Source organism: Amphimedon queenslandica, unplaced genomic scaffold (assembly GCF_000090795.2).
Source record: "Amphimedon queenslandica unplaced genomic scaffold, v1.1 AMPQUscaffold_13169, whole genome shotgun sequence".
In the NCBI taxonomy this organism is placed as follows: Eukaryota; Metazoa; Porifera; class Demospongiae; order Haplosclerida; family Niphatidae; genus Amphimedon; species Amphimedon queenslandica.
In genome coordinates, this window is record NW_003546595.1 from 41,612 (window position 1) to 55,220 (window position 13,609).

Sequence of the window (13,609 nt, forward strand, 5' to 3'; positions counted from 1 at the left end):
ATGCTGCATAAAGTAGAGAGAGTCTCAACTTCATGGAACATATTGGACAACCACATCAAAGGTACTTGCAACAAAGTTGCATAGTGGATGCCCTCCACCTTAACACTGTCAGTAATTGGAGCAACATCTCATTGATAAACAGTATCTGTAGTCTACGGTTCAAAATTAGTCATTTTATCATTGTTCATGACTGAAGCATTAAAAGTATAAAAATTAATATAAAGTCTAAAGGATGTGGTAAGGAGTCATCTTATTGCTATCATAGCACACGACATCATGGAGGGTGAGCCTCTGGGGAGAATGGATGTGTGTCCTATACAAGAAAGAAGGTGAAAATTATAATTGATATTATAAAAGATATAGCCTTTGCTACTAATGACACTAACATTAATAAGTCAATGACAGTGGAGATGTGCTCAGTGGAGAGTGTTCCTTCTAAAGGAGGAGAGTTTAAATGAAGAATTAGATCTAATCAATTCACTACCTTTAGAGCCAGACAGACAATCTTGTAATGCTTTTAAAATATCACTCAAGTTTGAACAGGCTGCAGTAATATAAGTGATAGACTCATGGAGGTTCCTTTGCAGTACAGTCTCATCCAGTAGCTTCACTGCTCTAAGGATGAAGGAGTCATTAACTGTTAGCATATCAACCTACTCACTGAACATAGAAATCCTTCCCTTGACTATCAGTAATGTAACTCAATAACATTTTAAGTTTAGCCTATAATAATTATAAGAAAATTCTAATAGCAAATCATATGTATCTGTACCAATTTATCCTTTGATGTTTTTCCATAAACTAATATGTAAAGAGTCTTTACTGCTGGTTCCAGAGATTGGTAGAATAATTGGATATCTTTTAAAAATTCTTCTGCCTTTGCCTAGAAAAATACAAGGTATTACTGCTGTAGTTATAAATTCAATGACTTTTAAATGAGAATCATCTTGAAGCAGTGCCTTTCTCTCTTCAAAATCAACTGATTCAACATAACTAAATATCAATAACAGCAATCAATACTGGCTCCAACTCATTAGACCAACCAATACCTCATCATACTGGGTGATGAGCGAATCATCTCAACTTGATCCTTTGACAATGATTTAATGTCTTTCCTAATAGTACCAGAACTAATGGAGTCACAAAGGAAACTCAGAGGCTGCCAATAAAAGTGTTCCAGTAAATGATACTAAAAACAATATACAAAATAATGGTAGATGGAGCTTCCTTCTTTAATATACTTGTATCGACTTCTTCAGATTGGCAATTGGAAGGAGCTGACCTTCAAAACCACCAAGAAGAGAGTGAGTGAAAGAAGGAGTGAAATGAAATGGAAGACTAGAATCAAAACATAACTAAGAGAGAAGAGAGAGAGACGACATTACAAGTTATCAACAATAGATACAGCTGCCATTAGAAGAACTTACCATTTCCAGTGTCTTTGGTATGATTGACTGAAGAGGGTCTTTAATGATCATGTCCCACTTTAAGACTGAGAGGATTGAAGGAGTGAAGTTCAATCCAAATCCATTATGAACTGCCCTCACCCCTAGCAGCAGGATCACTGGAAACTCTTGCAGTCTTGAGCTGCAGAAAACACAATAATCATATGACAACTGAGAGCCTATAGCCTGATCATAATTATTATAACTAATAGCCTATAAACTAATGACAATCAGAACATAACATAAGCAAGCATATACATTGTATGTATCAGAAAATTTAATAAAAATTTGGGGTGATTTTAGAGCCATTTTTTGGAAAAAAAAACCATGGGCTATAGCATTGGGTATTTTTCAGATTTTTGGCATTTTCTTAAAATGGCCGCAACTTGAAAAATTGAAGTCGGAATCAGCTCCAACTTTCTACACAGCATAAGGACATCAATATGTATCAGAAAATGTAATAAAAATTTGGGGTAATTTCGGAGCCATTTTTTTGGAAAAAACCATGGGCTATAGCATTGGGTATTTTTCAGATTTTTGGCATTTTCTTAAAATGGCCGCAACTTGAAAAATTGAAGTCAGAATCAGCTCCAACTTTCTACACAGCATAAGGACATCAATATGTATCAGAAAATGTAATAAAAATTTGGGGTAATTTCGGAGCCATTTTTTGGAAAAAACCATGGGCTATAGCATTGGGTATTTTTTTGATTTTCGGCATTTTTTAAAATGGCCGTAACTTTAAAAATTGAAGTCGGAATCAGCTCCAACTTTCTACACAGCATAAGGACATTAATATGGATCAGAAAATGTAATAAAAATTTGGTGTGATTTTTTGGCCATTTTTTGAAAAAAACCATGGGCTATAGTACAGGGTATTTTTCAGATTTTTGGCGTTTTCTTAAAATGGCCGTAACTTGAAAAATTGAAGTCGGAATCAGCTCCAACTTTCTACACAGCATAAGGGCACCAATATGTATCAGAAAATGTAATAAAAACTTGTGTTGATTTTGGAGCCATTTTTTGAAAAAAACCATGGGCTATAGCCTTGGGTATTTTTCAGATTTTTGGCGTTTTCTTAAAATGGCCGTAACTCGAAAAATTGAAGTCGGAATCAGCTCAAACTTGCTACATAGCATAAGGATATCAATATGTATCAGAAAATGTAATTAAAATTTGGGGTGATTTCGGAGCCATTTTTTGGAAAAAACCATGGGCTATAGTACAGGTACTCTGGACTGATTTCGGAGAAACTAAAAAGAGTTTTAAAAATATCTACACATGATTGGAATCAGCCCAAACTCTCTCCAAAACATAAGTACATGAATATGTATCAAGAAACATTACAATGATTGAAAAATTCTCTCTTTGCCATTTAACAAAATGCCCTGTAGTATATAGTACATGACACTCCAGAGCTGTGCTGTTAAGAATGTTAATTATTATTCATTGTTTACATAAGAGGGCGTGTCAGTCCACAATAATTACAAGCCATTTCTGCTAAGGGTTGCTGTCCCTCAGTCAGTAGGTTCATAAACCCTCCACTGGACAGCATATACTCACTATTCCTTCCTTTAGGCACTCCCTGAGGTCATGTCTACACTGACAGAGAGGAAATGGTCCCCAGCCTTGACTAGCTCTCTACTTGAGAAAAGCAAGACAAGTGGGAGTGGAAGATTGACTACAAAGTCTTCTCTTTTGGTGAAAGCTGCTCCCAGTCTAACTGTACCAGCTAAACCAGCCACTACTAGTCCAGCAGTCACTGCCAATGGCCCCTTGAAAGCACTCTCCAGGCCTGAGCCAACCTTATCTACAAGAGGCTCTTTAACAAGATCTAGTGGTACAGCAGCAACAAGCAGCAGTAGTCTATCAACAAGAAGCTCTTTTAGTCAAAGTAAACTGACTAACACTCAGTTAGCCAGTGGGAGCAAACCAGGAATTAGCAGTGCAATCAAAACTGAGCGTCCTACTAAAGCTGATTTAACAAGTCGCCAACTGACCAGCACTAACTTAACCAGCAGTAACTTAACTAGCAGTCACTTAACCAGTAGTCAGTTAACTAGTAATAGTTTGACTACAAGTAGTACGCTATCCAGTGGTACTGGTACTAATAGATCATTAGTCACTGCTACATCCATTGATAGACCCTCTCTTCAATCAGCCATTAGTACCACTAACAGTTCTCTCACTGGTAAACCACTGGTACACTCCAAGCCACTAACTCCTTCAATGCTGCAGGGTAGACCAGTACCAGTTTCTACAATGACAGCCAAGAGTCCCTTGATATCTAAGAGCTCTGTGGCTCTTAGCGGCAGAAAGAACACAGGAAAACCAGCCATTAAGAAACCAACTCTATCAACTACAATAAAGCTAATGAAGGCACCAACTATTGCGACCACATCAACCAAACCAATGGCAACGACAGGAGCAGCTGCACAGTTATCCAAATCTTTATTGAGCAGTAGCTCAGGGTCTAAGGCTGCTCCTAACACTGGAGGTCAGTCACGATACATTGCTGTCATTGAAGAATCAGAAGAACTTCCAGTCTACGACTTCACTCAGGGACCTCTGGGTACTCCTCAGTTTCACGTTCAGTTCAGTAGCCAGGGATCAGTAATTGATGCTAAATCAATGGCTGCTCTTCCTGACGTCATCAAATTCAAACTGAATCTAGTACAGACAGTAGCTACGTCTCTCCTTGCCTCTCCTGACTATTTCAATCGTAAAGATCCAACTGGTTGCCACTTGAGGTCTTTAGCTAAGACCCTCTCTCACTATGATGGAGAGTTCCTCCTCAAAGTGGCTCTCTACACTCGCTGTGACCTCAACATTCGAGCTACAGCCAACTACCTCCTTGCCATTGCTGCTTCTGACCCAGCCTATCGACCTCACCTCAAGAAGTATTACTCAGCCAGTGTGAGACTCCCGTCCGATTGGATAGAGATAGCTGAGATGTACCAGTCCCTCCACGATAAATCCATCAACTTTGGATCCCTCCCCACTGCCCTAAGGAAAGTCATGAGCAAAAAGTTTGTTGAATTTGACGGCTACCAGCTGGCAAAGTATAACAAAGACACGAGCAAAAAGAAAAATAAAAGAAACAAAAAAGGAAAGAAAGAGAACACAAAGACAGCAGGACCAGTGAGATCAGCTACTGCTCCAGCAGCGGAAAGACCAAAATCATTTGCATCAGCTGTGACTAAACCAGTCCCTCCTAAAGTAAAGAAGAGTGTGTCAGTTGAATTAGACAAGAAGACAAAGGATGATGAGTCGGATGATGACAGTGACACTGACACTGATAGCGTTGAGGGAGAGAGCGAGAGTGAGAGTGAGGAGGAGCTGGAGAGACTAAAGTTTACATTAAAACAAATCATACGTAAGATTCACATCTCACAACCAGTCGATCACGTCATGTGCCTCGTGGGAAAGAAATACCCAGAGACTCCTGAGGACTTTAGATGCTCGGGACTACCAGGAACCTGGGACCAAGACAGAGCAGGGAAGAGAATGAAACTACCAATCCCAGAGACTTGGGAGACACAAGTATCACTGAAGGGCAATAAAGCTAAGGTATGGGAGGAGCTTATCGACCACAAGAAGTTACCTTTTATGGCGATGCTGAGGAATATCCGTAACCTGATCATAGCTGGAGTGTCAATGGCCCACCACAAGTGGGTCATAGAGAGACTGACTGATGAAAGGGCAGTCGTTAACAGTCGCCAGTTTCCTTTTAGATTCTTCTCAGCTTACGAAGTCCTCAATCAGCTTGAGAACCAATCAAAGATGAAGCCGATGCCTTTTCCTGTTCAAAAGCGATCGATAAAACCGCTAAAGAAGCCAAAGAAAGTGAAGCCTCTTCCTGAGATTGACTCTGACGTGATACGGAGATACAGGAACGCACTGGACACCTCATTAATGATAGCCACTTACCACAACGTACAGCCAATCAAGGGCTCCACTGTAGTCCTCTGTAACGCTGGATCAGACATGAACAAACCCTGCACTACTGCCCGTGGACTGGGTAAACCTAGGACTGTGACTGAGATTGGAGTACTGCTGGCTCTCATGTGTAAGTATGCTTGTGAGAAGTGCAGTCTCTGTGTCTACGGTAACAGCTCATACAGTCAAGTGTCACTGAAGGAAGGTACTATACTACACAACATGGAGCAGGTTCTTAATATAGTGACGACTGATGGTCTTGACGGGCTCCCTGGGAAGGTACCTGCCGAGTTCTTACGGTCACTGCTGGTGGATAGGGTCCAGGTGGATAATCTTATACTACTGACTAACGAGATGAATATGGAGAGCCATGATGGAAAGGGAGTGCTTAACTTCCTTGAGAAATATCGTCATGTTGTGAATCCTAACCTGCTCTTTGTTAGCATTGATCTCAGTGGGCGGTCAGTGGGTGTGGCTAGTACAGTAAGCCCCTCCCACCCAAACAATATCCACCTCTCAGGATACTCTGATAAGATATTACAGTTCATTGCTGAGAGGTCTGATTCAGGTCAGCTGGTCTACATTGAGAGAATAGACGAAGCTTACAAACTTAAAGACACCAAAGCCCCAGCTCTCCTTCCGCCCACGGGATCAACAACCACGCCCTCACTCTCTCTCTCTGCCCCTCAAACAAAATGGCGGACAGCGAGGATATTCATCTCATCAACATTCCGTGACATGCATGGAGAGAGGGACCTCCTCACAAGGTACGTGTTCCCTGAGCTGAGGAGAAGAGCCCATGACCTCAGAGTCTACTTGTATGAGGTTGACCTTCGCTGGGGGGTCACTGAGGAAGACACTAAACATCACAAAGCAATAGAGATCTGTATGACTGAGATCAGTAAGAGTAACTACTTCATTGGGATACTGGGCCAGCGCTACGGCTGGTGCCCTGGTGAATACAGTGTCCCTGATTCAGAAGAGTACGACTGGATAAGAGACTATCCAAAGGGAAGGTCCATTACTGAACTTGAGATGTACCATGGAGCACTGGCTGACCCTGACAAGGTGGCTGGGAAGGCCTTCTTTTACTTTCGGGATAAAGGAGTAATGGATGAAATACCTACTAAATACATTGGGCATTTTAAGGACGAATCTTTCGAAAATGAGGAGAAAATTGAGTCACTAAAATCTAAAATAAGAACAAGCGGAATTGAAGTATTTGACAACTACCCCAGTCACTGGATGGGCGTGGTCCAGAACAAACCAATGCTGAGTTCCTTAGAAGACTTTGGTAAACGAGTCATCAACAACCTGTGGAACACTATACAGAGGGACTACCCACTGGAGGAGGAGCCTGAGAATCCTTATGAGCTAGCTTCAGAACTCAATGAAGAGATAATGGTACACGAGGGAGGGACTTTCATTGGACGCAGGAGCATCCTTCATGAAGGGCTAGCGGCCATTAATGAATCAAAAGGTGTAGTATTGTTCACTGGTAAGCCAGGGTCTGGTAAGACTGCCTTCATGGCTGAAGTGGCGGAAAAGTTTTCAGAAGATGCTGTGTCAGTTCATTTCGTTGGTACATTCCCAGGCTCTTCGTCAATATCATTCATATTATCAAGTATTTGTTGGGAGGCCAAGAAGAGGTTTTCGATCAAGAAACCAATACCGGGGGATTACCTGGAACTAGCTAAAGAATGGATCACTTTCATACAAACACATCAGGTCAGTAATTACATTGTCTTTATTGATGGAGTTGAGCTGTTGGATGATGAGAATAATGGCCGCTCGCTGAACTGGATCCCAACCAACCTTCCTGATAATGTCACCATAGTACTATCAGTCAATGAAGGTAGCAGCTGCCTCAAAATACTCAAAAAACGAGACCCACCACCAAAAGAGGTTATAGTGGGAAACCTTGACATGTCAGACAAAGCTGACATTGTTAGGAGTAAGTTGGCCCATTACAGAAAGGAGTTGGATGAGTCTCCATTTAATAACCAAATGAAGCTACTCCTCACCAAGAGAGAGGCTGGTAATCCTCTCTACCTCCTCTTAGCATGTGAGGAGCTGAGGATGTTTGGAGTCTACGAAGAGGTTGGGGCTTTCCTGAAGAAACTCCCCACGACCACAGCCGGTCTCCTCCAGGATGTACTCTCACGATTAGAAGAGGAACATGGAGCAGAGCTGGTGTCTTCAGCACTGACGATACTGTGTCTAGTGAGAGATGGACTGAAGGAGACAGAAATGGCTAACATTCTCTCTCTCTTATTCTCAAATCCTTCAACTGGAGGAAAGGGGCGGGTCCCTCCATCAGTACTAGCTAGACTCATAAGATCAATGCAAACCTTCCTTCAACCTTACCAGAGCCACGCCTCTGAGACACTGATACTCTCACACAAGGAGATTGAGAAAGCAGTGAAGAGCAGATACTTGAGAGGGGCTGGGGCTGATAGAGAGAGACAACTTCACAAGATAATAGCTCAATACTTTAGATCGAACATAGACCCAACCAATGACCTCTCCTTCACTGGGACTGATACTCATTCATTCAATGAGTTACCATATCACCTGGTGGCGGCTGGGGACTGGAAGGAACTGGAGACCATTGCTTGTAATCTCAAGTTTGCAGTACAAAAGTCCCAGCTTGGTCTCTCCAGGGAGTTAATGAATGATTATAATCCGTCACTGGCTAATGTACCAGCTGCTAAAGCTCGTGAGGTCTCTCGGTTCTTACAGCTACCAAAAGTGGTTAGTTTCAAGGAATTCATCTCTCGCAATCTCCACATCTTAGTGAACACACCTTCCCTGGCACTCCAACAGGCAGTGAATGAGCCAGAGTCTTCAATAGTGTGCAATGAAGCAAAGGAGCTGCTGGCTAAAGCATCTTATCCTCTGGTCTATTGGATCAACAAACCAACAGGTTCATCATCTTGTAAAATGACAATCCCCTCTCATGGTGACCCAGCCCTTACTATAGCCGTCTCTCCTGATGGTCGCTCACTAGTCACAGGACACAAGAGCTCCATCATTAGGATATATGACACTGACGCTGGCAAAGAGATAAAGTCATTGGTTGGCCACTCCTCTTCAGTAAACTGCCTTTGCTTTGTATCTCAAGACCGACTGTGTTCAGCTTCTCACGACAACACACTCAGCCTATGGAACCTCACTGAAGGATTCCGTCTATCAGTCCTAAAGGGACACACGAGGAGCGTGAGGTTCTGCTCGGCCAGTGCTAATGGCAAGAACCTTGTATCAGTCTCTTGGGATAAGACCATTAGGGTCTGGAGAGGTACTGATGGGTCCCTCGTTAGTGTCCTAAAGGGAGGGAGGAGCACTTCAATAAACTGCCTCTCATTCCATCCTGAGGGTCAGCTAATAGTCACTGGGTGCTGGGACAGTACTCTCAGGATATGGGACACATTTAATAAGAAGAAACTGAAGACGCTAAAGGGACACGCCTCTTCTGTTCAAGCTTGTTTGTATCTCAAATCAGGACAACACATAGTCTCCGCCTCTCTTGATGGAGACGTCCGAATATGGTCATCAAGGACCGGAATAACAGTTGGCACTATTAATGGTCATGCTGGCCCAATAACCTCACTGTCCTTCTCTTCCACTGGGGACCATCTCATCACAGGATCCAATGACAGTCTAGTGAAGGTGTGGTCTGGTACTATGGGAACTCCAATTGGGTCACTGGGTAATGGAGGAGTCAATGGGAGCAGTAACTGTATGAGCTATGATGCTGGCAGTAAACTGGTCACAGTAGGGTATCAAGATGGGAGTGTGGTGCAGTATCACATACAAACTGAAGCTGAGGTGTTTCATCACAGGGTCCATTCTGGTCCAGTCAAAGTGATAATAGCCCAAGGAGGATCCTTCATGACAGGTTCAGGAGACCAGACGCTTAAGATATGGACTCCATCCTCTCTTCCTAAAGCAGTATCACTGGAGGCACACACTGGTCCTATCACTGCAGCTGTGTGGACCAAACAGGTGCTAGTATCAGCTGGTGAGGACTTCATCATGTACCTTTGGCCCTCAGACACCAGCAGACACTTGAGCAAGAGCAAGATACCCAGTATAGAGCCAGTGGGTAAACTAACAGGCCACACTGGACTCATAGCAAGCATGAGTATCAGTATTGATGGGATGACACTGGCCAGTGTCAGTCATGATAAGTCCATCATGATCTGGAACATGTTAAGCAAGAAATGTATCCACACAATACAGGGAGCCCACCCGGACTGGATCAACAGCTGCTGCTTCACTAAGAGTGGGCCTGAGCTGCTAATAACTGGATCCAATGACTTCAATATTAAAGTATGGGACACCAGTGACTGGAAACTAAAGGCAACTCTTAAAGGCCACACTTCAGCAGTGAACACTGTCTCTAGCAGCAATGGCTGTATTGTCTCTGGTAGCAGTGATGGACTCATTAAAGTATGGACCAGGAAAGGAGTAAAGATAACAACACTAAAGGGACACAGCCAAAGAGTGAACAGTGTCACCATAAGCTCACTGACTGGAGGGGCCAGTGATGAGCTATGGGGGGAGACAGAGGAGGAGGGAGAGGGAGCAGGTGACATTGACCCCAGTTTGAAATCAACCCAGTCCAAGAAAGAACTGAGTAATATCATAATACTCAGTACCAGTGACGAGGGAACTGTCAACATTTGGAAACCTTTCATACCCAATGAACTAATGACACTCAGTGGGCACTCGGACAGGGTACTAGCAGTGACATGTTCCCAGTCTGATACCATCGTTACCACCTCCTTGGACGAGACTATTAGAGTCTGGAGACCGGCCCTGCCCCAGCCAGAGAGGCTGCTAGTAGCCAGTGGATGCACCAGTAGAGCTCACGTGGGGCCAGTGACTGGGGTCAGGTTAGTGAAGGTGGAGTCTAGTGGTAACATCCTAGCCACTACCATTGGACGGGACGGGTACTTCATGGTACATGTACACAATGAGACCACACCTCTTTCACACCTCTACAAGGTGAGAGTTTCAGATAAGGCACTAACTGCCGTTGAGATGTCAAAGAACTTACAAGTGGTGGTAGGGAGTGACACAGGGGAGATAACGGTTTGGAAACTAACAGAGAAGGAATACCCATCACTGGTAGTAACAATACCTTCTAAGAACCTAATGGGCCCCGCCCCTATTTCACAGGTTAGACTAACAAATGACAGGAACTTCTTGATAGCCAGTTCATGGAACAACCAACTAATGGCACTACATAATGGAAGGAGACCAGTAGCTAAGATGGAGGGTCACAAGGACTGGGTTATAGATACTTGTACTGTTAGTACTGGCAGCAATCAGAGCACAGTGTATTCTATAGGAGTTGATCAGGTTATGGTTGAATATCCACCACCTAAACCTCCAGGGACAGGTAAAGGAAGGAAGAGTGCTTCAGGACCAGTGACAGTAGCAGGACAGCAACACAAGATACCAGTATCAACCAGGACTGGTGAGGAGGAGAACAAGGTATGGCCACTAGCAATGACACCAGTACAGGACAAGTACATAGCCATTGCTGACAGCTCAGGACAGGTTCATTTGTGGAGTATATCTTCTAAGACATTCATAGCAACTCAGACAGTACATGCTGATGGAGTGTCTTCAATAACGTCATTCAACCAGTTCCTCATCACTGGGTCCCTGGACTCTACCATCAAGATGTGGAGTACAGAGGCCGTTGATAAGTCTGGCCACCTCCGTCAGGTCGGCCATTTTAACTGGACCTCATCAATAGAGGCAATGGGAGCTATACAAGGACAGGAACCAGGGGAAGCAGTTATAATGGGCGGAGACTGCACTGGAGGAGTGACCTTACTCAAGTGGAAATAATAACATTATTATTATTATTATTATTATTATTATTATTATTATTGTTGTTGTTGTTGTTGTTGGAATTTGATAGGGGGATTACTGTGTGTTAGCTATTGTGTTTGATGGTAGTTTATAATTTATTAGTTTTGATTGTGCAAATATTTCAAATAAATGATTTGTATAATGAATCCAGTGCTAATATCCAGTGGATAATGTACTAAAGGAAGCCACTAATGGTCCAGTGGGTGAGTGAGGAATGAGTAGCACTTGGAGCCACAGGAAGGAAAAGAAGAGTAGCCACTAGAGCAAGTATTAATGTGTAATGGTTTAGGGAATGCTGTAGCACAACCAATTAAATACTATGAGCTGAGGAAATACTATCAACTGATACACTTTAGATGAAACACGCCTTCAGTAATGCCACAATTACAGTATCACTAGTAAATGTACAGTAGACTGACTCACTGAAGTATCAGTAGGAGCTCAGTCAATAGAGGGACAGGAACTGACTCAATACATTCAATCACTAACACAACTGGAGGAGGAGACTGACCAGCATCATCCTAAGGAATGAATATAGACACCATAAGTACATGCATATGTATATGTATCAGAAAATGTAATAAAAATTTGGGGGGATTTCGTCGCCATTTTTTGGAAAAAACCATGGGCTATACCTTGGGTATTTTTCAAATTTTTGGCATTTCTTAAAAATGGCCATAACTTGAAAAATTGAAGTCGGAATCGGCTCAAACTTTCTACACAGCATAAGGACATCAATATGTATCAGAAAATGTAATAAAAATTTGGAGTGATTTCGGAGCCATTTTTTGGGGAAAAACCATGGGCTATAGCCTTGGGTATTTTTCAGATTTCCGACGTTTTCTCAAAATGGCCATAACTTTAAAAATTGAAGTTGGAATCATCTCAAACTTTCTACACAGCATAAGGACATCAATATGTATCAGAAAATGTAATAAAAATGGGGGTCAATTTTTGGCCATTTTTTGGAAAAAACCATGAACTATAGCCTTGGGTATTTTTCAGATTTTTGAAGTTTTCTTAAAATGGCCGTAGCTTGAAAAATTAAAGTCGGAATCAGCTCAAACTCTCTACATAGCATAAATACATCAATATGTATCAGAAAATGTAATAAAAATTTGGAGTGATTTTGGAGCCATTTTTTGGAAAAAACTATGGGCTATAGTACAGGGTAATTTTCAGATTTTCAACTTTTTCTTAAAATGGCCGACACTAAAAAAATTGAAGTCAGAATCAGCTCAAACTTGCTACACAGCATAAGTACAAGTATATGTATCAGATTATAACTATATCAGTTGATCCTGGCCCCCCTTTACTTACACTGATGGTGTAAGACCTGTACCAGTCACATATTGTGCTGATGGAGCAGTCTGGAATAGAACCAGTATAAGCCTAATGTGCTCATTAAATATTCATTACCATATCAATTAACATTAGTACCTCCTCCTCAAGTGATAATAGCTGCTGAAATATATCTTTCATTAATGCCTTCATACCTTTAACAGTAAAAGAATAACTAGTCACTTTACAGTGTATCATCATAATGTCAATTAATGAATATGTCCCCTCTTTCTCTTATCCACAGTTCCTACTTGAATATACTTGTACGTTGACAATGATAGAAGTTATTGAAGATAGAGACTCCTTCAGTTTATCAAACAGATTAACAGACACATCAAAACCTAAGAATATTAAAATGGAGGAGTATAATAATACAACAAACCAACCAAGAGAAGACTTATCAACAGATTAAAAGGAGGCGTGACATACTGTACCTCCATTGAAGACACATGCTGGTATTCTTGGTAAGGTCAAGTCTTGTCTCACTGAGCTAACGTAATCTTTAATATCATTGTGGTAGCCATCTTCAAACTCTTTCATAAGGTCCTATACATCAAGTATTGATCAAAGGGACCAACACATTCATGACAATATAAAGGAATAATCTCACATCTATCTTTCCTTCGATTTGCGTCAAACACTTTTGGTATTTCTGGCATCGTCTCTGAGCCTCTTTCTCAGTCTCGCTTGGATGCTTAGTGAAACTGACTAAAAATATTATTAATGATTATTAATTATTAAAAAATATTTTGATACTTGATGATTGCTGAACCTTCTTTGGTGCAACAGCTAAACATCCCTAGTAATTATTATGATAATAATTATTATTGCCAATATAAATAAAACTTATTCACTTTAGTAAGTGAAAGTCCTTCCAGCTCCATGATACCACACCCTCTTCTATTATTCATATCACGTGGGGTCACGTGGGCTGAGTGAGCATGTGAGCAGAATTTTTTCCGCTCACATGACACGATCAAAGGTCAAAGCAAAAA

General features: G+C 41.9%; 2 protein-coding genes across 4 annotated transcripts; one reads left to right on the forward strand and one right to left on the reverse strand.

The window, feature by feature from the left end:
• Positions 1 to 106: 106 nt before the first annotated feature.
• On the reverse strand, positions 107 to 13,526 carry LOC105313946 (origin recognition complex subunit 3-like). Of its 2 annotated transcripts, none has more exons than XM_020000610.1 (17): positions 13,469 to 13,526; positions 13,371 to 13,413; positions 13,225 to 13,322; positions 13,049 to 13,160; positions 12,866 to 12,955; positions 12,714 to 12,769; positions 12,594 to 12,665; positions 11,697 to 11,791; positions 1,428 to 1,587; positions 1,242 to 1,355; positions 1,050 to 1,189; positions 930 to 993; positions 773 to 883; positions 662 to 723; positions 485 to 615; positions 387 to 435; positions 107 to 313 (listed from the first exon to the last, which is right to left on the reverse strand). In XM_020000610.1, exons 1-17 carry the CDS (start codon positions 13,523 to 13,525, stop codon positions 226 to 228), a joined length of 1,542 nt encoding a protein of 513 aa, XP_019856169.1. In that variant the 5' UTR covers position 13,526; the 3' UTR covers positions 107 to 225. The 2 variants fall into 2 exon arrangements, with proteins under 2 accessions (XP_019856169.1, XP_019856168.1); XM_020000609.1 differs by having other exon boundaries at positions 11,697 to 11,794.
• Positions 2,886 to 11,453, forward strand: LOC100639414 (telomerase protein component 1-like). Of its 2 annotated transcripts, none has more exons than XM_011407776.2 (2): positions 2,886 to 2,973; positions 3,024 to 11,453. In XM_011407776.2, the coding sequence occupies exon 2, from the start codon at positions 3,039 to 3,041 to the stop codon at positions 11,247 to 11,249; it is 8,211 nt and encodes a 2,736-aa protein (XP_011406078.1). In that variant the 5' UTR covers positions 2,886 to 2,973; positions 3,024 to 3,038; the 3' UTR covers positions 11,250 to 11,453. The 2 variants fall into 2 exon arrangements, with proteins under 2 accessions (XP_011406078.1, XP_019856164.1); XM_020000605.1 differs by having other exon boundaries at positions 2,886 to 2,969.
• Positions 13,527 to 13,609: the final 83 nt, after the last annotated feature.